The sequence below is a fragment of the Crocodylus siamensis genome, chromosome 2 (assembly GCF_052110815.1).
Source record: "Crocodylus siamensis isolate JL-2025a chromosome 2, ASM5211081v1, whole genome shotgun sequence".
Taxonomy (NCBI): Eukaryota; Metazoa; Chordata; order Crocodylia; family Crocodylidae; genus Crocodylus; species Crocodylus siamensis.
In genome coordinates this window covers 9,413,187-9,441,173 of record NC_143396.1, presented here as the reverse complement: position 1 = coordinate 9,441,173, position 27,987 = coordinate 9,413,187, and the positions used below count along the sequence as shown (strand labels likewise).

General features: G+C 54.5%; 1 protein-coding gene across 1 annotated transcript; it reads right to left on the bottom strand.

Moving 5' to 3' along the window:
- Positions 1-26: 26 nt before the first annotated feature.
- CYP26B1 (cytochrome P450 family 26 subfamily B member 1) lies at positions 27-27,669 on the bottom strand. Its single transcript, XM_090035138.1, has 6 exons — positions 27,220-27,669; positions 24,944-25,168; positions 10,896-11,171; positions 9,630-9,785; positions 7,181-7,462; positions 27-4,571 (listed from the first exon to the last, which is right to left on the bottom strand). The coding sequence occupies exons 1-6, from the start codon at positions 27,421-27,423 to the stop codon at positions 4,179-4,181; spliced, it is 1,536 nt and encodes a 511-aa protein (XP_089891264.1). The 5' UTR covers positions 27,424-27,669; the 3' UTR covers positions 27-4,178.
- Between the last annotated feature and the right edge of the window lie 318 nt (positions 27,670-27,987).

Sequence of the window (27,987 nt, the reverse complement as noted above, 5' to 3'; positions counted from 1 at the left end):
GGCAGACTCGAAATAAGAGACAAATGTCTGGAGATTCAACTCTTTTTATTATGGAAGTCTATAAAATAGCCACATCGATTATTTTTTAAGATCACAAAATACACAACATTCATTTTAATATGTGACACATAATATTATATACACATTAAAAACCACATGACTGAAACACATGTTCACACAGCACCACTTTCATAACCAAAAAAACCCCACAAGTGCTTTTTTCTTTTTTTTTAATATTATGAATGACTGTGATAAAAACATATTAATATTTTTTCCAGACAATGTTTACAATAGAGAAAAAAATTCATATTTTACTAAATAACAAATATTTAACAGCAAAACTTTATACTAAATATCTATTTTGAATTATAACAAAAATAGTACTTATAATAGTTTATAAAGACAGACCAAAAAAAAAAAAACTTTGTGTATAAAATAATATTATAGCAAATTGGACTGTGCTAGGAAAAAAAAATTCTGAGATTCAAAGTGCTTTATTCTGCAAACCCACTGCAGCAACTTTTTTTTTTAGTCAAGTTATATTAGTTAGGAATGGTAAATCGAAAGCATGACCTATTTATGTCTAGATAAAATACACACACTTATGTGTATACCCGCACACACACACACACACACACATGATAGACGTATGCATCTTACATTCTCTCTCTCCATCGGTCGATCATTCAAAAGCCTGTTTGGTTTTCTTTTGTCATGAAATTTAAAAAGCAAAAATTAAAACAAAACCCTTCGCTGAGTTCTTACCAAACCAATTAAGGGCAATGCCCTTCTAAATGGATCTCCGACAAATTTTGCTGATTTTTTTTTGATAGGGCTTGATCCAAAGATATTGAAACCATTGGAAAGACTTGGACGAGCTCCCCATCCTTCCCGTTACCTATGTTCTCCACCACTACTACTTTTCTTTGTCCTGTTCTCCACCAAACAATGTTTTATGATGGAAAAGATTGAGAGTTCAACTGGATTTTTTTCTGGAGAGATTTGGAAAACAGAAGTTAACAAGGCCGGAAAAATCAAATGATCCAACCCTTTAGGATTATATAACAAGACAGTGGTTCTCTAGATTTTTTTCTTTCTTTCTTTCTTTTTGTCCTGTAGACTGATGCCTTTGGACAATTTTCCACCCCAAACCCTGTAATTTTCAGTGTTTATTTTTGTAGCTCACCGGGAAACACGTTAAGAGACGTGTACAATGAGACACGTTTGCCCAACCTAGGAACAACCCTTTCTGAAGGCTCTGCAATGCTCAAATCAGCGCCATCCCCTTCCCTACCCAATCATTTGTACTCCCCAGATTCATCCTGCCCAGGTACCTATAAGCCAAATTTATCCCAGAGAAAAGTCACATTTCCATCAAAAATGCAAGCAGTGTGTTCACGAGCCTGGATCTGGGATGTTCCCATGAAAGGTCTCAGACCACTGAAGACCCAAACCCAGATTGCAGATTTTGCTTGTGAGACGTAGGTCTGAGGGGTACAAATTCTAGCTTGGAGGGATTTCACACTGGGTCTTGGTTCATACGGTCATAGAGATTATGGATCAGCTGCGAGACCCAGAACTGGACTGGAATTTCCTTCCCCAGATCCAGAACCCTGACTGACATGAAATAAAACCCTTCTACAAAATGGACCACAGAGAGACAATATAACGGCAAGCCTCAGAAACAACGGGCCCTCCCGTGGACTCGGGAAGCACAGCGGGGGGTCTGTCTATCTATGCACGGCTAGAGGAATCCTGGCTGCTGGATTTAATATATTTAGGGCTTCCCCTTCCAAGGGGCTGCCAAAGTCCTGGATGGATGAAAGGCTGGCAAGTGCTGCCACTGACATCTTTCAATCAACACTTCCTTGGAAGTCCAATGAGTCCCTGCAACCCCTGGAAAACCTGGTGGGAATTTCATTCCTTCTGACTGAACTTCCTCTGACTTACCCCGACCTCAAAAGAAAGGAAAAACCAAGCAGCCTTACTCACACGTTGCATCTACCGCCACCATCATTGAGAAAGGCCTTGGTTCTGGTTGCGTGTTTGCCTTTCTCTGCCTGTCACATTGCATGAGGGGCCTCTGTTGAAACGGAGGACAGAGAGGAGATGGTTGCAGCCACAGAAAGTCTGTTTAAACTCAGTTCTTGGAGCACAGATGAACAAAGATGTCTCAGACAGTGCTGAAAGAGATTTCCCTGATCTCACCGGTCATTGATTGCTGCTGCCCAGAAGTAGCGGCAGTGCAGGGGGTTTTCCAGCTACCAGCTATTAGCTACCGGGAAAGCAAAAGGAGATGCAACCGTTCTGGTTGAGTGTAGGGCTCTCTGAAATGATGCACCCGCACCCTGCCAGTCCAAGCAGCAAACCCTGCGTGCTCAGCATGTCTGAAGACAAGCAGACCCTCTGTTTTTCACAGCAAAAGTGGGCCAGAAACAAAACACACATAGAAGCTGTATCGACATTTAAACCCAAACCCTGCAGCACAGACCCCCAGAGGAGCACACCCATTCCAAGCTTGCCCTTGGCAACCTGTGACCTACCAAATTCCCAGTGAGGGCTGCACTGATGGTTGGCATGGACAGACATTCACTCTCCCAGGAGAAACTCTGATTTAACCGTGGTTATTTTTCTCCTGGAGCAGCCATTTTTACTCTGAGAGAAAAAACCTGAACATGTGTGCATGCACGGGTTTCTCTTGAGAGTGTAGCAACTCTCCAGGGAGACACTGAATGTCTGTACAAGGCCAGCATCTGGCATCAAATGCTCACCTAGGCAAGATGCTGAGGATGGAAGGGTGAACTCGGAAGGCACCTTAAGACTCATCTTCCACCCTCCAAGACCTTCCCACCTCAAAAAAAAAAACCGAAGACAACCCATAAATCTTTTTGTTGTTTTTTGTTAAAAGAATGCCTTTAATAGAAGCAGGTGAAGGGTAAGGGACAAATGCAGGGGAACTCAGAGTGGAGCTAAAGCGTTTTTTTTGGGGAGAAGGCTTAATTGTGTAGCTGTCCCAAGCACATAAGGCAACTAGCCACATTGCGGCGTCACCTGCCTTGGCAGGACCCTGGCACAGTTTGCAAAATACATGCGGTTCAGAGATCAGTGCACACGCCAGAGGGCCTGAGAGGTCCAGAGGGAAAGCAAAACCACACGACTTGCTGGAAAAAAGCAGTTGTCTGGGTTTTGACAACAAAAAAAGAGAGAGGAGAAGAGGAAATGAGCAGATACACACAGGCCACGTAGCAGCAGAAGCCAACTTCAAGGACGTGTCAAGGACCCTGGTCTGCTCTCTGACGTGAGGGCAGCTCTCATCGAGGCTGATGAGAGACCGTGACCCAGATCAGAGAGCAATGCTTGGCCTGGAAATTTGCCCCACCAGGCTTCCTTCTTCATGAAGCAAGCACCCGGTCCAGTCAGGCCTGCCGGCCTGAGCAGCCTAGAGCGCACTGCAGCAGTGCCAAGGTCGTGCCAAAGCCATGTTGGCCATGGGGGGACTTTGCATGCCATTCCCCACCATGACAACCCCGGGCATGGGGGAAAAGGGGCGGTTTCCACCTGGACACCAAATTCCAAACCACCAGGAGATAAATCAGAGTTGGATACAGCTTGGAGGGGTCAGGGGGTTGAGGATAGGGAAGAGATGGGTTCCTCATTCTCCCCGTAAGAAAGCAGAGGGAAAAAAACACTGTTTTCACCAACTAATTTAACACTGTTCAAAAAGATCAAAGGCCACCCGAAGTCACAGCCTGCCATCACCAGTTCTTGCCCCTGCCTCCCGGCCCATGGAGCAGACAGACCTTGGGCTACCAGGTGATTTCCAAAGCCCTTCCTACCAAAGGCATCCTCCAAGCTCTCCCTGGCAGCAGAAATAGATAAAGATTTAAAATATTCATATACTGTGTACGGTCAGACTTGGAATTCTTCGTTTAAACAAAAGCATCATCAGCAATGCATACACACCCCTCAATCTCCTTGGACCTCCCCCACAGGAATAAACAATTGTTTTGGCAGCTTCGTTGTCGGGGAAAGCCTCGATCTGGAGGTTCGGCAAAGTTAGCGTTGTGGAGAAGCATCTTCTTGGTGTGGTCTTCTGGCATCCTTCCCCCTGCCCACCCCCACCCCTCGCCCCCATCTGCTGTCCCCCCAGCGGAGGGCAGGTGCGAGCAGGAGTTGGCTTACACCGTTGCCCCCAACATGGCTTCTGTCTCCGTCAAAATCTCGTTCTGGTTGGAATCCAGTCCGAAAAATTTCACCTTGAGTCCATCGACTGGGTGGACCACAGGCACCAGCATGAGTCTAGGGAAAGTCCTGGTGACCAACTCGAACCGGCTTGTGCTAGCCAGCTCAATGGCTAGTGCCTTGAGGAAAAGCTTGGCCAGATGCTTGCCAAGACAGGTCCGTACACCCCCTCCGAAGGGGAGGTAATGGAACCTGCCATCTTTGTCTTCAGTGCGACCCTGCCCAAAACGGTCCGGGTCAAAAACGTCCACATCCTTGAATACCGGGGCAGTGTCATGGGTGTCCCGGATGCTGTACATGACACTCCAGCCTTTGGGGATCTGAAAGCCCTGTAGAGAAAGGGAAAGAAAGACAAAAAATGCATCAGCATCACGTGGCCATCCACAGAACAGATGTAAAGATACTAAAGAGAAAAGAAATCTCATATCAATCCCAGTTGCCAGAAAAATCAATAGAGCCATTTTTCTGCTGCAAAGAACTCAGCCAGCCCAGAACAGGCCAAGGCATTTGTAATGCTCTGGGCTCCTATTTAAAATCTCTGTGTTTCTCTTGTGAATCGTTTGTAGGAGTTTGCACAACTAACGGTGCTAATATTGTGTGGCTTAAAGGACTACTGTGGCACCGCAGGGTGCTGGGGTGCCTTGGTCAGGACTCACTGCTCTGGGCACGACCATAATATAAAGGGTGATTTATCTGTAGGTTAGGCAGCACCTTCTGCAATCATTTGTATTTTGTCCTTGGGATAGCCAGCTATGCTCCGATCCGTTTATGCCCCCACAAAATCTTCTCCCCTGCCTAAGCAGCCGCAGGATGTGAATCTTTGTTTGTCACTTTGCTTTTATGGCTCTTTCACAAGAAGCAGGAAAGGCGAAAAAAGCTAAGCTTTCCAAAACAAAACGGCTGGAAGGCTGTTGTAGCTGTGACAATCCAGGAAATATATGAGACGCAATTAGCCCACACCCACTTTGTGCCCAAAAGCTCATCGAACATCTCTCCCAACTATGCAATCGGTCCAATAAAAGAGGTCACCCCCCAGAAAAACCCACCCAAAACACCCCTTACTTTTCATAGAAATGGCAAACCCTGCCTGCAAAAACACAAAGCATAGCCAACCTGGGGGGAGGTGAGGCAAGCTGGAGACATGGAAATATTCATAGCTCGGTTTTGTGAGTTGATCTAGCGAGTAGATGTCATCCCTTTAACCCCTGCCTAGTCTATTTACATGAGTGCAACTTGAAAGACTTCCCTTTAAACCAGTCAGAGACCTCAGCATCTAGACCACCCGATGATGCAGGAAAATACAGCTTTCTCCCACCTCTGCTTTCTTCCCGCTTGTCATTCAGCCCTTCCCATTGCAATGTCCAGACAAGCTATACAGGCGGCACCGGCATCCCTCCTTCCCCTACACACGTAACAGCATACGCCCATAATGCGAATTAGTGCCCAGGTGTGCAGGGAAAGCACTGGTGAGTACGTAGAGCAATTTATCCTCCCCTGATGACTTTAAACAGTATCTGACTCCAATCCAGACATTAGTGGAGATTTGCTGTGACAGCCGGGTCTCTCTCAACATTTTGTTTTGCCAGTAGAAATTTCCATCCATTGTGGTGAGTCACCAGCCCATCATCCAAAAGGCTGTAGCTGCCCTTTGCAATAACCTTTCCCCCGTCACACCCCAATTTAGGTTTTGGCTTCAAAGCCATCACGTGTTTCTCTTTCGACATTTAGACTTTTCTCATCTTTGGCAGCCTGGAAGATTTGATGCCAGGTCATGGGCCACGTTGTGAGTCAGTTGTACCATGGGGGACACGGAGCAATTGCACTGATCTCCCACCAGCAGGACTCTATTCATCTTCTCTCTGGGTTAAATTGCTATGTAGGTATCGAGCCCCATGCAAGCTTCTCTAATTGCGTGAGATCCCTTGTGCCCAAATGAGGCTGTGAACATGCACGAGTGCGTAGATAAATGTTAATAATCCCCCATGCAACCGTCAAGAGATGGTGCACTACCTGATCTCCTCCTAAACCACATATTTCACCTGCCACAAAAACTCTTTGAGAAAGCCTCTCAGCATAAGTGAGACTCGCAATACAGAATATACCCAGACCACCATGCCAAAACAATACCCTCAGGAAAGCTTCTACATGTCCTTGTTTGTATGGCTGTGCAAAATTTATTCCCCCGTCTCAGTTATGTAGGAAGGTTCAAAAAGGTCCTTTTCCATATTCTGCATCAACAGTCAGGTCATAGAAATCATGGAGAAGTCAGGTTGGAAGGGATCTTTGGAGATCACATCTCACCTAACCTCCTGCCTGAGATGGGATCAGCCCTGGCCAAGCCATCCTATACAAATCCATCATCTAAACTCTTCAACCCTGACGCAACACAAGACATCACATCTGAACCTGCCGCAGGTAAAGCAGGGGGACCGAAGTCCTGCTTTTCCACCCCCTGCAAAATGCTAGCTCTGAACTTCTACTCCTTTCTTGCCTACAAAAAAGATAACAGAGCAATTCTTCTGTTGCAAAGAAATCAGAAAGACCCCCAATAGGTCGAAATAGGTTTGATCCAATGGATTCCTACTGGAAATCTCTGGATTTATCTCGTGACTCACATGCAGGTGTTTGCACACCTAACAGTGCTCATATTGTATAACACCCTGCATCCCCCTTAAAAGGATCTCACGTTACCCTGGTTGAGAATTGCTGCTGTAGTCTCTAAGGTCCTCCACCCTCTATGTCCATGTGGACCTGGCACCCCTTCCTTGTCCCCAAAACCCACGTGACCCTGGCACACACCATCCTAAAACTGTCCATATGGACCTGGCACCCCTTGCTTGTCCCCAGAGCCCAAGCGAGCCTGGCACACACCATCCTAAAGTTGTCAGGTCCCACTGGGAGGCAAGCAGCAAGATGCACCCAGAGCTGAAATACTCACATCCAGCTCGAAGGTTTGCAGGACTGTCCTGTACCCTCCAGAGATGGGAGTGAAGAGACGCAGCACCTCCTTGATCACGCAGTCCAGATACTGCAGGCTGCTGATGTTGTCGAGCCGGAGGGATCCCTCGCAGATGCAGCCGTTGTGGAGGATGCCCTTGGTCCGCAGTTCCTCACGCAGCTTCTCCAGGACCCGGGGGTGCTTGAGGAGCTGCATGATCAGAGAGGTGCTGGCACTGGCCGTGGTGGCGTAGGCGGCAAAGATCAGCTCCAAGGTGCCGTCCTGAAAACAGAAGGAAGCCCAGGTTACATGCTGGAAGGACAAAACACAGCTGACTATGGAAGGTGCTGCCTAATAGACAAATAAATCACCATTTGTATTACGGCCGTGCCCGAAGCAGTGATTCTGTACCAAGGCAATACAGGGCTGCTGCAAGACATGCACTGGAGCAGGCACTGGATGCAGGGAGGCAATACAGGGCTGCTGCAAGACATGCACTGGAGCAGGCACTGGATGCAGCGGGGCAATACAGGGCTGCTGCAGTACAATCCTCCTACAGCTCTCGCCTTCCACTCACTGGATTTCACAACTGCAACGAGCCCAGTTCGGTCTCAGCCCAGCCCCCAAAGAGAACATCTGCCCATCGTGCACATTGGCACAACTGGCTTCTGCTGCCAGGCCGAGAAGGAGGGAGTCACTGAAGAGGTCAGGGATGCTTTCCAAGGCAAGGGAGAGACATGCCCCTGTGTGCTGTAGGGTGGTTGGGGGTGGCCGTGTTTGCTTCCCCCGCTGACGCAAGCACATGCACACATATGCATGCACACACGGCACTGCAGCTCTGCAGGGCTTCCCCTTGCCTCTGCCACGAATCCCAGCAAAACCACCCGGCTCCCCCACCCCACCCCGCCTGTCCCCAACCTCCCAGCTGGTCCCCCAGGCACTGGGAGCCATATCCAGATTGCTCCTGACCCCAGCCAGAGCCTGCTGCCTGGTCTGGAGGTGCAACAGCCCAACTGAGTGGTGGGCAAGACCCACGGGCAAGAAAGTTTCTCCTCTCCTTCACCCCCTCCCTTGTTCTCACCCTCCGTCCCCCCCAGAAACACCACCCCGGGGGCTGAAAAAGCATCTCCATTTTCCATGGCAACGTGCCCCCTCTCCTGATCCACTTGACAAGGATGACAACAGCAGGTCTAGGGGTGTATTTGGTAGCTGTGTGACAAAAGAAATGCAAAAAAACACTAGAACTCTTGGTTCGGAAACGATACCTTTTATTAGATCAATAATAGGTATTATTACCAATATTAGACTGAGTTGGTCTAATAAAAGATATCGTCTCTGAACTTATATGTTTACCTGAATCCATACCTGCCATTGTTTCAGCAAATGGGGCAAGTACCTGTCTGCTAGGAGCCGGGCTGAAGCTCGCCAGCTGCTACAGATAGCAATGACAACCTGAGCTGGGTTTCAACGGGTGACCCATGCTCCAGCCTACACACCAGCCTTTCCTTCCCGGCTGCAGCCATGTGCCCAGCTGACGGCCCTGGAGATTTGCAAGCACAAACCGCACAAAAGCCACCCACGGGCCAGCTCCGTCTCAAACAGACTTAGCAAAGGACAACAACGGGGAGCCCTGTGCGAAGCGCGGCACAGCCGGCAGCAGCCCCGCTTCAGTCATTCCCGTGTCCCCGTGGGATGCCTTCCCTCTTCCTCTCAGCACCACCCGCGCTGCTAAGTTTCAGCTACTTGCTGGGTCCGAGCCAACGAGGGCCCGGCTGCAGCGTGTTCCCGGGAGCAAGAGCAAGACAGATGGAGCCGAGAGCCCGAGACGGGGTGGGCACCCCCCGGGCACACACGGGTGCAGGAAAGTCCCCTCCCCTGTCGCGCCGAGAAGCAGGATCGTGAGCGGTCCCGGGCCCGGCGCTGGGGTCCGTGTTTGCCGCGTGCCTGCAAACAGAGAGCAGCTCTATGCCGCAGCGACGCGGTTCCCAGAAACGCTCTTTGTGGAGGCCTGGATAGGATCGCTAAATAAACACGGCTCCTGGGGAAACACGCCGCTCTGGGCCTGCCCTTGCAGGGCAGCTGATGGAGTGAGCTCAGGCTCCTGAAAGCTCATTTCTTTCCCTCCAATTTAGCGAGTCTACAAGGTACGAATCCACCCTGACGTCAGGCTAACGCAGTGAATGACCTCTCTGTGCTCGGGGGGAAACGGCCGGGCTGCCGAACCGCAGCGTCCCGGAGGGGCTGAGAGGCAGCTTTGCCAGCACGCCCATGCGACGGCAGCCCCTGGGTCTTACTTCTTGCTGGCTTCCTGCTGCCTTGCGTTCGAGCTGCCTGGGGATCGTCTGGGGAAGGGGGAGAAGGACCCAGGCAGCAAGCGGCCCCGCGGCAGTGAGTTCGGGGAGGTGGAGCAGCTGGAAACAGCTGGAAACACCTGGGAGGACGGCCTTACCTTCAGCTCCTGCATGGTCAGCTCTTTGCCATGCTCCTTGCCACTTTCTATCAGGATATCCAGCGCGTCGGCGTAGTCTTTGCCCTGCGCGTTCTGCAATTTCTCCCGAATGGCTTTCTCCAGCCCCTTCTGCAAGGTCTCGCGTGCTCTGATTCCCTAGAAAACGCCAAGCCATCAGCCTGCGAAACGAGAAGCCGGGGCATCGCAGCTTCTCATCCACCCAAGGGCACCCAGAGGCAATCAGCTTTAAGGGGCCTACAATTTGCATGGGATGGCGAGCTGTCGCAGTGCTAGAAAGAAGTCCTGGGCAAACGTCCTGGGACATCCCCAGTTCACACACGCTTTACCTCTCCGTCCCGTGTCACATTTCCTCCCCTAAAGGAATCCACCCCATCCCACGGGAGGACTCCTCTTCCCGTGAACGCAATGTCAGTCCCCAGCTGCCTTCCCAAAAGCAATGGCAGGTTTGCAAGAGCAAGGCTGAGGCTCCTAGCTAGCACCTTGTTCTGCAGAGGATCTCAAAACCATCCCATCCCTGGAGCACCACTGAGAGGAGCATCCCTCCCAGAAAGCTGGGTCAGAACAGGAGGAAAGTTTGTAATGGGGGTGGGAAAAGAATGGAAAATAAATTTTTCAAACATCTGCTGCTCTCTGAGGTCGCTGGGTTCAGGACAAGAATAAAAATTAAACGTTTTTCGTTTTCCAAAACAGCTGACTTTTCGAGCCTTCCATCGAAAGATTGGAAAGAAACTAGAAATGAAAGGAGAAGCCGGTTTCCGGGTGCTTTTCAAGCAGTCAGATATGCGAGTAAAAGCCGGGCACGGAGAGTTGATGGCGGTCGAGTGAGGTGGTACGAACAAAGAAAATCCCCTGCTAAAAAAGCAGCAAAATGCCACCTAATCCTCCCTGTGTCAGACTGCACAGGGCCAAGGAAGCAAGAGCGGGATCCCTGCGCTTTTCTGCATCAGGGACTAGAGAGCAAACACGAAGGCAAGGAACAGGCATCCTGATACCTTTCCACCCCCATCACCTAGGCACGGCACCGATTGCTTTATAGCCTCAGCACTTCCAGCCATTAATGGGTTCCCCCGTGTGATGCAGGGGTATTGCCCCCAATATACAGATGCAAGCTGAGGCGCCGGGTGGGTTAAGCAACTCCCCTAAGGCCACACAGGGAATCTGTGGCAGAGCGAGGAACATCTCCTTAATCCCAGACCAGTGCTGGACGCCGCGACACTGGACCCCCCACCCTAGGCAGCCTCTTACCCTCCTGTAGCCGCTGAAAGGCAAGTCCAGGGGCAGGGAGAAGACGTTCTCCACGAACTGCTGGTAGACCTCGAAGAGCTGGCCGAGCTCCTCGTCGGGGATGCGGAAGCCCAGCAGGACCCGGATGGCCATGCGGAAGGTGAGCTTCTGCGTCTCGTGGTAGACGTTGATGGGTTCGGGGGTGCTGCTCCACACCCGGAGCGTGTCCTGGATCACCAGCTGGATCTTGGGGAGGTAGCTCTCCAGCGCCTCGTGACTGAAGACTTTGGAGAACACCTGCAATCAGAACATGCCTGTCTTGACAGCGTCCTCCTAAAAGCCGAGCAGGATCTGGCAACACAGCTAGGGAACCCTGCAAGGTACCGCGGGCATCCCTGGAAACACAGAGGGCCTGAGCTCAACAAAGCGGGTGGGGAGTGGCAGGGTAAGGGACTTGACCAAGGTCGCCCTGGTCAGCAGCGGCACAGCTAGGAAAAGACGCGAGCTCTCCTTGTTCCTGGCTGGATCCCGGGACCCCCGAGTGACCCTCCAGGCTTAAAACCAGCACACAGGCAATCCTGCAGGCAGATAGCAGTGGCGCTTGCAAGAGACCCTACAATAACAAAGCAGCAGAGGGGTGCGAGGAATGAATCCCAGGCGACGGAGAGCATGCTTTCCAGCTTTACGAGTAAGCGCAGCGCTGGCACGGGCAGGCCTGGCTCCCAGCCCCATCCCCCCCCCGAACCCACGCCCGCTCCCGCGGCCTGGACGTTGCGCGACGTTCCCAGCAATGCGAGGAATGCCCCTGTCCTCTGGCCCTCGCCTCCTGCCCAGCCCTGTAATCCCCACCGGCTCCCTCCACAGCACAGGCTTTCATGCTGTGCCCCCCACCCCTGCCCGCCGCGCCGGGGCGGAAAAGCGCTGTTTGTTATTTCTGATTAACTCCCGCTCGCGCGTGTGCACACGGCCGCGCTCCGGGGCCCGAGAAACCCTCGTGCAGCCAAAGGCAGCACGCAGCCGCCCACCTCCATCAGGGCCACCCGGCAAGGGAGACAGCCGGTCCCGTCGCCCCCACCCCAGCAAAATCAAGACGAGGCAAAAACGTCACCTTTGGAGCTGCGAATGTGAGAATTTCCTCCGCCCGCAGCACCAGGAGGGGAAGGTAACGTTTTCCTGGCGCCTGCCCCGCGCTACTAATACAGCACCCGGGCAAAATAACGCCTTGGCCCCGAGACTCAACAGTTGCTGCTTCGTAATGGGTTCATCCTCCCCCGCAGCCTGACCGCACCATCGCTCTCTGCCCCCAGCCCGGTAAATAAATGCATCCTCTGAATATTACGCTCTACGAATATCCAGCCTCGGTAGGTAAAAATCACGCGCAATGGAGGGGAGAAAGGGCAACAGAAGAAGAGACTTCTCGTGCGGGGATGCATGCAACTCCTCTATTTTTAACGACGCCACGAGACGTGCGTGGGTGAGGGAAAAGCTCGTTGACCCGATGATACCAAGCCCAGCCACCGTGTCCCCCCCGCAAGGACGAGGCCTGCCCCCAGAGCCACTGAGCCCGGGCCGGTTCCAGTAGCTGGGAAAGAGACATTTCCGGGACATCGGGCTTTGATACGGCGCCAGGTGCACGAGTGGTTGTTGGCACCCAGGAGCCGGCGCGGGGCGGCTGCCGCTCGGGGGTGGGAAAGAGCCGAGCGCTTGTGCCAGGCATGGCGCGGAGAGGCCGCGGGCTCCTGACCGAGACGGGCAGCGCGTCAAGTGACTTGGCTTGGCCGGGCCCGCGGCCCAGCCCTCCTGGCTCCATCTCCTGCAGCAACCTCAGGCCAGCCTGGCTCCTGCGAGATGCGCGGCAAGGGAAGAGCAGGGTGAAAGGGAAGAGCTTGGGCTGGACAGACGCGCCTACGCCAGGTAGACACAATCATGTCCCTAACCCAGCCTCGGTTTCTCCAGCGGGGCCAAGGGAACAATACCGCACTGAAGCAACCAAAAGGAAGGACGTCACAACGGGGAAAGCACTGGGTTCGGACTCAAGCCACCCCCCTCTGCCATAGACTTTCCTGTACTACACTTGGCGAGTCACTTCACCTCAGTGGTTCATCCGTAAAATGGGGATAATGGCATGTCCTTCCCCTGCCCTTTCCAGACGAGTTAGGAGTGAAGAGCTCTGGGATTGGGACTTCTCATAACACCCCGGGCATCTCAGTGCTTCTGGGGTACAGACACCCACCACATCTGCCACTGTGCGCCAGTGCCCTTTACTGGGTGGGACTGGGGTTGCCTAGCTCTATAACCCAACCCGCTACAGCCACCTGATAATGTACAATTTACCTCCACCTGACTCCGCACGTGGGAAGGAGCGGGAAGACCCCGTTTCTACCCCGGCAGTCAGCGGGGATAGTGACCACCAGAGCACTCTGCTGCGCCTTTTTCCCATTTCACAGATGATCCACTGAGGTTAAGTGACTTGCCCAATGTCATGCGGGAGGGTCTGTGGCAGAGCTGGGCAGGCCTGCGGCATGGCCTAGACTTACACAAGCCAGCTGAGGAAGCAACCACAGTCAAGCTGCAGTAAGAGGGACCAAATTTACCCAGTGGCCTTCACTGTGTAGGAGCCAAAAGGTGCTAAACAAACCTTCTAGGGATCCCACTGACTCCACCATCCCTGGGGAGATGCAGAGCTCCCTCCTGAGACAAGGCAGAGCTGCTGGGAGATGTTTCCATGATGCAGTATTTGGTATCTTGCGAGTCACGCCGGCAGAGAGACCCGCGGGGCACAGACACAGCTCCCCTCACCCTCCCCGAGGTGGCATGTGCCCGACCGCTGTCCACGTCGTGCCCATGGCATAGCTGAGGTGCCAGGCACCACGACAGCACCCGAGGGACGGCAAAAGCACCACGCGAGGTAGAAGGTGCAACTAGAACGTGACGCACGTGTGCACAACAGGCCCAGGCAGAGGTAAACAGGGCGCGACCTGCAGCTCCGGGGTTTGCAAAGGCCCCAAGGCTCCTCCCCTCTGGGTCCATTGGTCTTCACCTGCATTGAGATGGGCCATCTTCCACAGGCATCGTCCCAGCACCTCCACGGTATCTGAGCACCTTCCTATGACCCAGGGAGGCGATGCAGGGCTGCAATCCCCCCACTTTACCGGAGAATTGAAACAGCGAGGCTAAGTGACTTACTCAAGGTCGCAGAGAAAGCCTGTGGCAGAGAAGTGAAGCACGCCAACACCTCGCTTGGACTCGACACCTACTCCAGACCGGTTTAAACCCCTCAGCCCCATCACTCGCCACCCCAGACTTTCCTCTCCGAACTCAGTCACCTCCAAGGTCTGCCTCTCCTTATTGCCCCAATCCGGACCCCTTCCCCACAGCCGGTTCCCACCATGCATCTCCCAATGGCCAAACTCAATTTGCTCCAAAAAGCACCTCTCCTCCGGAAACACATTTTCTTCCCGCTTCTGGAGTCCGGTCTAAAATCCCTGCTCCCTCTAGCGAACACTTGCTGAATATCTCAAGCCTCTTCCCTCCAGGGCTGGGGCGGGGGGAAGAGAAAGGGCACTTCAAAGGCCAGGAGGAGAGAGCAGCTGATGAAAGGGCTGTTTGGGCAGATGTGATAATCCTTTATTAGACCCACTAAAGGTGCATTTTTTCAGGTGATCGAACAAGACGAGCTTCCCAGCAAGGAGAGGCCATTAGGATGCAAAAAGCCTCTCCCGAAAAGGCGAGGAAACCCTGCTTGCAGAGTTCACTAAGGCTAGAGCACACGGGCTCCCCCCGGGCAAAATTCCTGCAAAGCCGGGACGAGCTGGATGGGGGGAGCGAATCTCCAACGGGCTTTGATGATACCTGATGTAGCTAGCTCCAAACTCCCCCCAGCCCTGCCCCTTTCCTCACCTGCAATCCACACTGCGCTTCCCGGAAAGGTCGCGGGGGTTTACCTGCTGATTTATGCCCCTTTCTCGTCCCTGCTGGGATCCCTCTGGCTTGTTAGCCACGACCTGGCTGCCTCCGAGGGCAGAGCCGGAGACGGAAAACCACGTCGCCTTTGAAGAGGCGACTCGACGCGTGTGCGCCGTTTCTAAAACAACTCCGTGCAGACACCCGAAAAGGAGGCACCGCCACCCAGATCGCAGGCTATCCGGCCCCGTCTGGAAACTTCTCTTTTTGCAGTGGAAACAGGATATTTAAAGATTTATGGTTTTCCTAAGGCAAAAAAATGCCTTCCCGGTGTCTCAGCTCAGGCCCCGCGTGACAAGGAGCGGCTCCTCTTCCCGGCTGGGTGTGAACTCGATAGCCCCATCATGTTTCAGCTATTCCTGGAGACACATCAGAGGGGACAGCAGCCAGCTCCCCACCTTTCTGGCTTGTACCGACAGTGCCCCGGCGCTGACCGTAGCGTGCACGCGGCGCGCTGGTTTTGGCAGGCCTGGGGAATGAAACCCTGCATTTCTCCAGCACCAACCTGCCCCGACAGACTAAGTTGGGGGGTTCCCAGTCCGTTCTTGGCCTCTTTGCCGCAGCTAATAGCAAAGGGGTCTAGGTAGTACCCGTACCGGTGGTAGGTTATACATACAGCGCACCACCTTTCAGGTCCTGGAGAGAAACAGATGGTCTCCTCTAGCTGCCCGGGCCTGGAGAGGAGGGAACAAAGGATGCTCTCTTTAGCTGCAAGAGCGTTTCCTCCGCAGGCTCCAGGAATAGACTTTTCCCCCCTCTGCGTATCGGTGCAGCGTTCGCAGGACGTGACCGTGGACCTCCAACTGCAACGCTTGCTTTAGTTAAGCAAACTTCAGTATGGGGCCATGTTCCTATTCCCTGCCTCTGCCACCTCCAAGCGCCTGGCCCGTTCCTAGAAAGCAAACAGCACGCTCGCGGTCAGCGGTCTGCTGGCAGGCACTGACCTCTAACGGCCACTTCGGCTTTGGCGGGTCCATCGCGGCTGCAATCGTCGCGCCCAGCCCGCGGCGCGAGTCAAGGACGGAGCTTCTCACATGCTTCGAGGACCAGGCCGGTATTTGCCGTGACCCTGCCCTCCCGGCCGCAGCCACATTAAAGCGGTCCTCCTCCTTCCTCTGCCGCACCAGGCCGCTGGAAGCAGGATACCCCAACGGGATGGTTCGGTGGTCTCATAAATCTTACGTGGTGACGAATTTGGGAGCCGGCGGCGTGGGAAAACGTTGTAGGACCGCCAGCGTGAACATACAAGCCGAGGCGGGTAGGGACTGAGTGCGTACGGACTTCACCGAAGAGCCAAGGGTGTTAAAATAAGGTGCCTTAAAAATAACCTTTGCTGCCGCCGTCACCCTTTAGAAACAGGCTTTGCATTGCGCGTGCACACTCAAAGCAAAGACACGGGGTGGGTTTCTGCCTTCTCCACCTGCATCCACGCTGGGGAAGAAATCAGCAAAGACCACTGCTATCTGGGCTGGGATTTGGGCCAAACACGGTTAGGGCGGCACTGCAGGGGGAAAGGTGCCCTGATCCGGTCTGTGCTCTACCTGCTCAGTGGCTCGATGCATGCTTTCCGCTCCCCGGGGCTCTCCTTGCGTGCCTTCTCCCAGCCAAATGCCTGAGGGCTGCTAGAGCACAAAGAAAATCAAAGCCTTTCTCTGCTCAAGTCCAATAAGCCCAAACGTCGCCATGGCCTTAACCTCACTCAGGTCCTAAGTTAATCCACCCTCGAGCCCTCCGCGTATAACCCTGATGGTGTCAGTGACCCGCGCTGCAACGGGCTCCTGGCTCTGCCAGCTGCAGACACACCTGTGGCTGGGAAAGCTAAATTAGCTGATCCTTGGTCTCGAGCTGGAGCTACGGGGCCTCCACCCGGACGGGGTGCGAGATCTCCATCCCACAGCTGGCTTCAGCAGCTGCATTCGGATCAAAAAAGTTTCCACTACTGAGATGCTGGCCTGGGAGGGAGAACAGCTCCATTGAGAGCATTGGGAAAGATCCCACAAAGCAAGCAAGGGGCGGTGCCACCACTGAAGCAGGGCACAAAGCAATTAACAATTTACCCCAAGGTCTGCGGGGGAGCCAGGCACCGAAGCCCAGTCTTGTAAGTCCCTGAGCAGCACCTTCCCTTTCAGACCCCCCTCCCTGCCCTTCAGTCCAGGGCACAGGCTGATGTCAGAGGAAAATCATTTTTTGCACAACTCAAGCGATGGCATTTCTCACTGCGACGCACTGGATGCAGGCAGCACTGTAAGGCACGGCAGGCAAAGGCAACAAGGGCAGCGAGCACCCGGGTGGCTCACCGGCATCCAAAGACACAGCGTGTCGCCCATCTCCATCTGCAAGGAGGTGGATTTCATTGGCGAAGGACCTGCCAACGCTGGCAGAACCCGCTGTCCGCACCAGCCCAGCCCAGCTTTTGCTGGGGACATGCCAGGACTTTGCATGAATGGCTTCATGCAATAAAAAACCAGTGCCACCACTCAGAGTTAAACATCTATGCCAGAAAAGACAAGCTAGCTTACAGGAGCTGGAGAGATCTCACTTGCCTAAAACTGTGGGGGGGGCGAGACAAAATTGCTGTGCCTAGGCATGGGGGCATCGGGGGCAATACAAGGTTTAAGGAAGAAGGGCTGATGGAAGCAGAAGTAATGGCATGAAACCAAGAATGGGAAAATGGAAGCAAAGTCTCAGGGAAAAGCTGGCTGTCAGCTGAAGTCATGAGAGCAGAGCAGCGTCCAAAAGAAGAAAAGCCATTACCCTCATACGCTGGTTCTCAACCTTGTGGTCTTCAAGCCCCCCTCAAAAAATGCCACTTCTTGGCTTGCACTTGTTTCTTGACTACGGGGGGAAAAAAATCCTAGAGCAATTCTTCTGTTGCTTCCCAGCAGAAATCTCTGGGTTTATCTTGTGCATCACACACAAGCATTTGCACACCTAACGGTGCTAATACCATGCGGTACTCTTACAAGGATCTCGCGGCACCCTGGTTGAAAATCACTGCCCTAAAACCAAAGACCCGGACAGGCACCCAAGTAACGAACAACCTGAATGGACCAGATGACTGGAGATGCTCTGCTCTTCAACGTTACGTACTGAAAAAACAGAGGATGCATTCCAGTAAAAGACCAGAAAAATGATTTGCAATCACAGGATTTGCAAATGGCCTTCTTCAAGAACCACCCCGCTCCATTAATACTTGTGGGACCGCCCCCCCCGACACGGCTACCTTTCCACAACAGGTAGAGAACGACCTTAAATTCCTGGGATGATATCAAAAACCTTGAGATTAGCCAAATCCCAGCTCTCAGGATACTGTGAGCATACCCTGACTTTTAGCAGCTCACACTGTAAAGTGCATTGAGAGCCTCCGAGGCTGAACGGGGCTGTGAAAACACAAGGAGTTGTGGTTAGCCCACACTTTTTGCTTTAATCTGTTGGAATTAATCTGGATTTGCGCCCACAGAGCAGAGAGGAGGGTCTGGCTTAAACCCAACGCGCCCATCGCAATGGCAGATCTAAGGGCACAATCACGAACTCTTCGAAGCCAGCCAGAGGCTGCCATCAGGTCCTTTCGCCCATGAATGTACCCCCCCCCCCCCGGGGCATATCCTCACATGGAGTAAACGCACAGCTCCACTGAAACCCCAGCTAAAAGAGACCAATGGAGCTACGCTGGTTTACAGCAGCTGTGGGGGGGATTGGGCCCCGTGTATTTGTTGACACAGGATGGGAGGGAGATGGTTTCCTTCCCACTGTAAGATTTATAATCCACGGCAACAAGGGCAAAAGGGTTCAATGGAAACATAAAACCTTTTAACGTCTTGGATGGGAGTTTTCGTAATGCAAAAGGTGCATTTCTTCCCCCCCTCCCCTTGCCCCTGCCCACAGCAGCTGGTTTGTATTTGGTTGCAAATTTATGGCCTCTTTTGTGTTTTTAATCCCCTTGCAAACTATATTAAAGCTTCAGCCCTTTCTACTCAGTGCTAATAAGCTCAACATTTGTATGCCTCCAAGGCAGACCGTTAATTGTAGCGTGTTAATGAACGTTGTAGTTTTGGACCCTGGGTCACTGAGACAAAGCAGGCCACTTGGTCAGGCCACAGTTTGTTTCCTCCAGAAGTCCCCCAGTTTGGGATTTCTACCCAACCTGGCGGGGGTTTATTTGCTGAGCCGGCTGCGTCTGCTTTCTGATGCCCTCGTTGGGACAGACCAAGGGCCCGTCTAGTCCAGCATCCTGGTCGCCAATGCCAGAGGCCCCTAAAGAAAGCATCACCCTCCATCCCTTGCACACACCTTCCTGCTCCTGTCCTGACAACACCGGAAAAAATGACCCCAGGTGGGTGAGTAGTCCGTGCCCTGAAACATGAGGCTCATGGTTGTTCAATCTGGCTCTTCTTATCCAGAGGAAACGTAGCCCTTGTCTTCTTTTGCTGACTTCCCCTAGCTGGATGTCCCACACTGTATAAAGCATGACCCCAGTTCCCCGGCATCCCACCTCACCCAGGAGAGCAGATGTTTCTCCTCACTGGGCACGATCCCAGCCCAGACTGCACAGGGCCGGATTCGGTGCATGCTGGTGCACATCTGGAGGAACGGCACCGACTTCCAGCGAGTTAGACAGGAGACACAAATCGGCTTCACGGCCACCGAACAACTCATAGTTTCATAGTTTCTAGTTACTCAAGCACGTAACGCTGCCCTTCCTGCATCGTGCCTAGGACTCGGCACTGCACTCGGGAGTGCAAAGGTGCCAGTAAATTAGGAGCAATTTACTGCGACGTAAGAGGCCGAGAGGACAGACTCGTGCAAAGACACGGGATGTCAGCAACGACAACGACGCAGGCAGCCTGAGAGCAATGGTACCACCATCGATGTGCGGGGTGGCCCGTGTAATATCAGGCAGATGTTTCAATCGGCTGTCTAAACCCCTTGAAACCTTCGGGGTGCGATCAACACCCATAGCTCCCGGGGTGGGGGAGGTGTTTCCACACCGTCCCATGCAAATATGGTGCCGTGCCTCTGAAAGGAGCTCCCAGCACCGCGGTGGAGAATCGCTGGGTGAGAAAATGCACCAGCAGTGTCGGTGCGCTCTGTCCATCCAAGTTTCCTGGAGAAACTCGCCGGTGATGATGTGTTTTAAGAGCCAGCTAAGACTCGTCGGTGACTTCGGTGTAAACCCGATAGCTCACAACCTCCAGGGAAATGTTTGTCTTTGGTTAGCAGAAATGTCCATGGTGCTTCCACGGACCCTGTCCGGCTTCTATTAACTTTGACAGCCTCCCGCAGAGGAGCTTTAGCTATACATAGGAGGGGGAAGCAAAGGGCTGCTTGTTAACGTGGCTTTGTTCTTCCCACGCACCTTACAGCCAAGCATCTCAAAGTGCTTCCTAGGGCCTGAAAGGGTTAAATTCCAAGCCGCCCTGTGGAAGATGGGAAGTAGCTACCCCATTTTATGGAGGGGGAGACTGAGGCCCAAATAGCAAAGTGGCTTTTCTCAGACCACACGCTATGGCCAAGCTAGCATTTTTACATTCACAGGAATCACCGTGATTCACACCACCTGGGCATCCGTCTCTGGAGCCTAGAAGAGCGGCAGGCTCGATCCTCCATCCTTCCTGACACCTGCTGCTATCTCACTACGCAGGTAGGCTCATGCATTTCGAACAAGGACAGGGAGACAGGAGCTGGGAGGAGGAGGAGGCCTGCTTAGCAGAAGCCAAGAGGGTCTTGCTAAGAGCAGCAGACCGAAGATGAGAAACATTCAAGATGAACAGAGCTGGTTCAAAATCTAAAAAAAAAAAATTTAATTTTCAACTTTTCAGCAAGAAGGGATTTGCACCAAACACTTTTTGATGCTTTTCCAGGCAGCTTCGAGAGGGGGCAGGTATCTGCTCCTTTCCCCCGCCCTGCAAGAATGTGAAATGTCAGCAACAACAAAAAATACATCCCCCCTTTTATTTATGATCAGCCGCAGGGGTGACCATCACAAAAGAGGGTGCTATCCATCAGTCTGAGGAGCGAGCTCTCATGGGACGTTCTGCAGCATTTCGATCTGGACTGGTGGCAAATAATATAGGGAATGGGCGTGTCTACACGTTCATTAATGCGCTTTAGGTATTGCGCATTAAACCTAGTACCTCCGGGCGCTTCTTCACACGTGTGGATTAACCGAGTCCGCTGGAGCGTGGCAATTACCGCGCTGCAGCAGCCTCCTGCGTCTCGTGCATCAGCGTCCCCCCGCTTAAAAATGGCAGCGGAGGTGCTTGAATTAAAGCTCGGTGAAGAAGCTTTAGATCGAGCGCTCCTGCTGCTATTTCTAGGGGTAGAGATGCTGATATACGAGACATGGCGGCACTTCAATTAGAGCGGTTCCTGGAGCCACTCTAATTAAAGCACCACCCTCCACCCCCAGAGCACGCATAAAAGTGTCCTCCGTTGTGATGTACTAGAAAAATGTGCATTAGCCTATTTTACCGCAATTCGTCAAAGAGCATGGGGGGGGTTGTGATGTTTTCACATGCATTAAAATAGGCTAATGCACATTAAAGTGCACGTGTAGATGTGCCCAAACAAGCCTTAACTTGGCTTGCCAAATAGATTGGAGTTGAGGATGGATCAGATGGTTTACCACACAATTCCCTACCAATATGGGACACGAGGAACCATACTGGTCAGGCTGTCCTAAGTCTACGGTTTTGTCTACAGCAGGATGCAAACCATTTGTTCAAAAGGAAGCCTGAGAGCTGTCCGAGACAGGCACCTGGCCCGGTAAAGCAGCAAGCTGGTCCTCGTCCTATCCACACCAGCCAGAGAGCAGCAATGCGGCCAAGAACAAAATGATCTACATTCTCCTGATTTGAAACATGTTTTGCTTATTGCCGAGGAACGGACTTGGAGCTGCCTCCGTGCGTGGAAAAGAAAGATTCGAGCCCCTGCCAGGTGAACAGGACCCGTAACGCGTAGAAATCTGCCTATGCACAAACACCCGAGGATGCGCAACACGCCAGAGGCTGAACCTCAAGTAACAATAATTAAGATGAAACCAAGCGAAGGAATCAGCCTAGCCTCCTTTTTCAAAGAAACCTGAGCCGGCACGCTTAGCCCGCTCGACAAACCTGGATGTCGCTGAAAGAGAAAGCTTAACAGTTGCTGTAGGAAAATACCATCATTAAGAATGATTCGCATGCTACAGACTCTCGTTCTCTCCTCCTCCCCCTGTCTCCTAATCCTCAAAAATGGCTCGTGCTTATTTATGATGTCAGCCAGAGTTCAGACTGGAAGTGGAGGTATGCTAGCTGAGCACACAGCGCTCACTTAGGGCTGGGGGCTGGCGCTGGATGTCAGGGGGAGGGGAGTGGCATCAAACTCTGAATCCCATCACGATGTTGGAAATGAGAAAAATCGCTGTTCTTGTGAGGTCTCCGCTATGTCCTCATCGGGAAGCAGATGGGATCAGAACCAAAACCATGGGGCGGGAGGGGGTCAGATGGGGAAATTCAGAAGTAAACCTGCCCCCTCTCTCCCAACTCACAAATTTCGAAAGCGTTTGGATTTCAGATCCCAGTTCTGGGACGAAGGGAGGACAATGTCACTCCCCTTCTGCCCCCCACAGTTAAAAATAAATGAACTGGGTTTGGGTATCAAGAGAGAGCACAGAGTGGAAAACTCCCCTTGTTAACAAATGCTTCTCATCGGAGTTATGAAGCGAGCACAAAGCCCCGCAAGTCAAGGTACAAATTCTTAGTCAATCAGCAGGGCGCTTGTGTCAGGTACGAATGCATTTGAAGCATCTTCTCTTTTCCGTGACCTCGTTCCTATACCCCACTCTCTTCCCCACTGCCTCTTTCTTGTCCTGAGGTCTAAGACGAGGTGGTTTTTATTAAAACTGTCCTCTCCTGAAATTCCCACCAAAGGTTTCTCACTCCCCCTCGTCTGCAGGGAAAGAGAAAGATCTTTTCCTCCTGACGGGGTACTTAGATGCACCTTCAAGGAATTGCCTGGCTCTGCTTCACTTCCTCTTCTGCCGCCCAGAAGTGAGCACAGCTTTTTCCAAATCCCCTCCTATAATAAGCCTTCCTCTCCTCTCCCGCCGACACAGCCCTGTCAAGGAGAGAGCTGAGCGCAGGGACATCCAGCAGCTTAAAGCCAACAGCAGCGAGGACGCGTCACAACTGCGAAAGGGCAATCTGATCCAGTGAATTCTGTTCCTTGTACCAGACTCATCCCCGTACTTCTGAGCATCTTCCAGGCGTGCATTAAGCAATGTGCCTTAACATCTGCAAAGCACTGTTTGTTCTCTTGTCCTCTCCCCAGGGAGAAAAGTGTGTGCAGCCGAGTGGGGGTATTATTATTACTATTATGACACACACACCCCTGCTGCCTTGTACCTACATCAGGCTCTGGGAAGACAAACACATGCCCCCCACATCATCTAAACTGCTTTTGATATGCTGGTGGGAACTAGTCTGGGGGTAGGAGCAGACATGCACCTCTCCCAGGGCACCTTGCTATTATCTGGCAGGGGAGCAGGTGACGGCGGGTTTGCCTTTAGCAAACAGATACCCCAGGATGGATGCTGACAGACGAGACCTAAACTGGGGTATCTTACGCTGGTAATTTGCCCCCCCGTCATTTCTTCCAGGGGTACTGCTGCACCAGAATGAGCACATGGTAACAGCTGCAAGACGCTGGCTGCCAAGGCCCCCCTGCTTCATCTGCGGTGAGGGTGCTAGGCCTTGTGTTGCGCCAGGGGTGACTGCAGTTTTGCTAAGACTAAGAGGCTACACAACGGATTTGTCTGGGATGGTTTGGACGGGGCTGATGCTGCCTCAGGCAGGGCTTGGACCAGACGCGACCTCTGCAAGTCCCTTCCAGCCCCGCTGCTCTAAGTTACCCTTGCTCGGCAGCTGATTGCTCTGGTGCGTATACGCCAGTGCAATGCCACTTACGCAGCCACGATCACGTAAGGCGTCAGAGTGCTTTGAAAGACGGGGTCCATAAACTACCACAGCCCAACCCGGCGACCCGGGATGCTGCACTGTCGAAGCCTTGACACGACTGAAAACCACCAAAGCGGGCCATCGGCCCTGCTTCCTGCACCGCCAGTCTGCCCTGCCTCCCCAGCAGTGCATCGTCTCAGGCCAACACGGTGTGCTTGGGGCTGCCAGTGGTGCCCACGGCTGCCCCAGCCCAGCCAGGAAGACTATGGTAACCCCAGAAAACCCCCAAACGCATGGGAATAAGGATATGCGTGACTTTCCTCCCCTCCCCACCCATCCAGTCCCCTCTCCGGCACCCTTAGGACGCTCGCTGCAGCTGCCGCTGCGGGCCCGATCCTTATTACACCGGCACAAATACAGAGGAACTCCATGACCATCGCCAGCCTCCCCCAAGACGCTTCCTAGCTACTCCCCCGTCGACTCCGCGCGCATGCCTTACGTGTCGCGAAGCCAGGCCGCAAACAGCGCGGAGGCGACAGCGCAGAGCCGGGGTCTGAGCTCAGATCTGCCCAGACGCAAACCTGCAGACCGACGGCGCGATTTCAACTCGCCGGCAGCCTCTGACTCCCTGATCAGGATACGGCCAGGGGTCTTCCCTGGAGTCCAGAGCCAGGCTCCGCACCAGACCTACGGACCTGCCAGAGCCAAGCGCGGGGGAGGCGGGAGGCGAAGCCATCCCTGGGAGCAGGGCTGCACCCTGCGGGGCCCGGGGCCGGCTGGAGGTGGGTCCATCCCAGGACAAAGGGCACCGCCCCAGCCGCGGTCACCCCGGCTGGGGGGGCGGGCAGGGCCCCTTTGAGAGCGCTCACCGCCCGCGGGTTACTGCGGTTCAAGCCACAGGTGCCCCCCCTGCGGGCACCCCCCACGCCCGCGGGGGCGAGGAGGGGGGTGGGGGATGTCCCACCCCCCGCGCCCGCAGCCCCGCGCGTGCCCCCCCCCCCCCCCGCCCTCCATCGCCCTTTTAAATTCCTCAAAGGCCCGGCGGGCGGGCGCGCGCCAGGCTGCAACGGCGGCGCGGCGCGCGGAACGGCGGCGGGGCGCGCGCAACGCTCGGGCGGCGTTGGCGCGCCGCAACGGGGAGACTCCGGGCGCGCGGCCGCGGGCACTCACCTTCCGCTTGTGCCGGTGGATGTCCCCGATGGAGTTGGCCACGGTGTTGGGCCCCAGCAGCATGCGGGTGCTGCGGGGCCACTCCGTGCTGACCAGGTGGTGCTCGCCCATGAGGATCTTGCGCACGTTCTCCGCCCCGGTGACGCGGATCAGCGGCCGGCCCAGCAAGTGCGTCTTGAAGACGTTGCCGTACTTCTCCCTCCGCGAGGACTGGAAGCAGGAGCCCTAGGGCAAGAGGCGCACAGGGTGACCCGGAGGCTGGCGCCCCCCCGCCGGCAGCCCCCGCGCCGCGGCCAGCCCGGAGCCGCTCCCCCGGGTGGGAAAGCCGCCCAGGCCCCCAGGCCGGCAGTGGGGGGGGGCCCTGACCGGAGCGCGGGGGGGTCCGCTCCACGCCACGCAAACCGCGCAATAGCCGCGGAGCGCTGCGGCGGCCCCGGCCCGGCGAAGGGGGGACTGGCCGCACCTGCCACGCGGGGCCGCCCCGCAGCGCTGCAGTTAGTGCTGGAGGAGGTCCGGCCGCTGCGGCGCTGGTCCCTACCCGGCCCGGGTTGGAGCGGGGCCCCGGGGCACGGCGGCGGCGTCAGGTGCCAGCCCCGTGCTCCACGGGGGGGGGGGGCTGCCCCCCAGGCTGGGCTGGGATGAGGGTGCAGCTCCCCCGGGTTAACTCTGCCCCCATCCGCGCCCACCTCAGCCGTCTCCTCTGCCTCCCGCCCGAGAGCCCTGCTGCCCCCGCAAAGCAAGCGGCAGGGCAGGTAGCGAGACCCCCCCCCGCTTAACTGAGGACCAGACATTTAATTGTTTTAAAAGGCGGGGGGGGGGGGGGAGTCTTCTCACGACAGCGGCTTGAGTGGACCCGGTGCGGATCGCTGACAGGATCCTGCCTTCGGCCCCCAGAGACCTGCCCGCCCCCCCCCGCCTTGGGCTTCCCCAGCCTCGCAAAGCTTTTAAAGCTGCCTCTTTATGGACCCTGAATTACTTTAAAGGGTGTAATTATCTCGGGCTAAGTAAGTCTGCAGATTCGGGACTTTTAATAACTTTCCCACATGTTTCCCGGCTCGTTTTGTTAGAGAGAGAGAGAGGGGGGGGGGGGCATCAGGCGGTGTGAGAATGGGCTGAAAAGGGCATTGGAAATGTATGTGCGCGTGTAATCAGACGTGTATATACGGATACACACGTGTATTTGCATATCTACATATATATGGCTGTGCCTGTACATGTGCAGATGCCTAGAGGTGTGTGCACGCGTATGTGCATCTCTACACGTGTGTGCGTATTTATGTGCGTTCACAGGCAGATACACACCTACATGCGCGCGCGCGCGCGCGTGTGTGTGTGTGTGTGTACGCTCCATTTCTTGCACCCCCCAAAACAGGGGAAAGTCCCCGAGGGAGCTCTGCTCTCGCCCTTTAAAGAGACACCCGCCCCGGGGCGTTTCTCGCCGCCGTGCTAGGCGGCTGCACGGGCCGGAGGGGCTGCGAGGTGCGAGCGTGTGCGCGCGTGCACGCGCGTGCGTGCGTTTGTATTTGGAAACAAAAGCGGGGTTGTGCGTTTCAGATGTTCAGGTGACCCCGTGTCTTGATCCGCGTATATATAATTAACGTCCTTTTTGTGGCATTAATAAAGACGTATTTGTACAGCATTTCCACCGCCGCACAAAGGCCACCTTTATGTGGCTGCACGGCGAGCCCAGTCCAATTTATACAAAATTCTGTATTTTTAGCCCGGGACTCTGTTTGGATGGAGCCTGTGGAAAAGCGAGAACCCTGTGCTGGTCCCCCTGTAAAAATCTGATAAATTTCGTTCAAAAATAAAGCGCTATTGAGAGCCTGCCCTTAACCCCTTCGCGGCGGCGCGGGGCCACGGGCGGGGGGCGCCTGCGGGGGGGGGGGGTGCTCCTGCTCTGCTGCGGCGCTCAAACCGCCCGGGACGCTTGCGGAGGCTTTAGCCAGGGCAATCCCGGGTTAAGCTCCCGCGCTGCTCCGCGTTTCGCCCCGGATCTAACGGGGCCGGCCCGGCGCTACCTGGCTGCCCGGCGCCGCGCGGAGCCGGCCGTTAAAGGGGCGATGGACACGGCCCGGGGCCACGCACGGATGCGGGGGCTTGCAAAGCAGCGGGGGGGGGGGGGGTCCACTGTTCCCAGCTCAACTTCCTCCGGCGGGGACAAACCCCGCGCTCAGAGGGTGATCGTGCGGAGGGGTCGCGGCTGCAGCACCCGCACGCGTGCACCGCCCCGGCCCCGGCCCCGGCCCCGGCCCCGGCCCCGGCGTGCGCCTTACCTGCAGGAACCAGTGGAAAGTCTCGCCGACCAGGGGGAAGCCCATGGAGCCCTTGGGGATGGGCAGCTTGCAGCTCTTGTCGCGCGTGGCGGCCCAGCGCAGCTGCCACAGCTGCTGGGACACGGCCAGGAGCAGCGTGACGGACACGAGGCAGCCGGCGAGCGTGGCCAGCGCAGACACCAGGTCAAAGCCCGCAAGCGGCATGTCGGGAGCGGCCCGCGCCGGGCACGCGCGCCTGCTCGCACGCCCGAGCAGATCCGGAGTAGGAGCCCCCGCGGGAGGTCCCGGCGGCGGGCGGCACACGCGGCGGCTCCGGGGCCCCCCAGGAGCGCCCCCCTGCCAGCGGGCCCCTCCCCGGCCAAGCGGGGGCAACGGACAAAGTTAGGACAACTTACGAAGGCGAAGCAGGCACAGAAAAAGGGGGTTACGGAAGTGAATTGAAATGCCCCCCCCCCCAAAAAAAAAGTTTTTTGTAAAAAGGAAACTCGGTCAAATCCTCCCCCTCCAAAAAGTTGAGAAAATGTCCACAGGAAAAAGAAAACCGGCCAATGCCCCCCGCAAGCTGGGATTTCCTTTCGAAAAGGAGAATCGGTGCCCCCCCAAAAAAGGCAAGACAGTTTTAGAAGGCAAAAGGAGATCTGCCAAATTTGCCCCCTCTCCAAGTGAAGACTTGGTTGTTTAGAAACAGAAAATCACCCCCCCCCCCCAAAAAGTTGATGTTTTTTTAAAAAGAGAGAATTCTCCCCCAAAAGTTGATTTTTTTTTAAA

What these genes read in the sequence shown, in the direction of transcription:
- CYP26B1 (XM_090035138.1), bottom strand. Translation starts at nt 27,423, where the DNA reads ATGCCGCTTGCGGGCTTTGACCTGGTGTCTGCGCTGGCCACGCTCGCC. An exon ending in CTTTCAGCGGCTACAGGAGG is followed by an intron (nt 9,786 to 10,895) that starts GTAAGAGGCTGC and finishes GGCGTTTTCTAG; the next exon opens with GGAATCAGAGCACGCGAGAC. An exon ending in TGCAAACCTTCGAGCTGGAT is followed by an intron (nt 4,572 to 7,180) that starts GTGAGTATTTCA and finishes CTTTCTCTACAG; the next exon opens with GGCTTTCAGATCCCCAAAGG.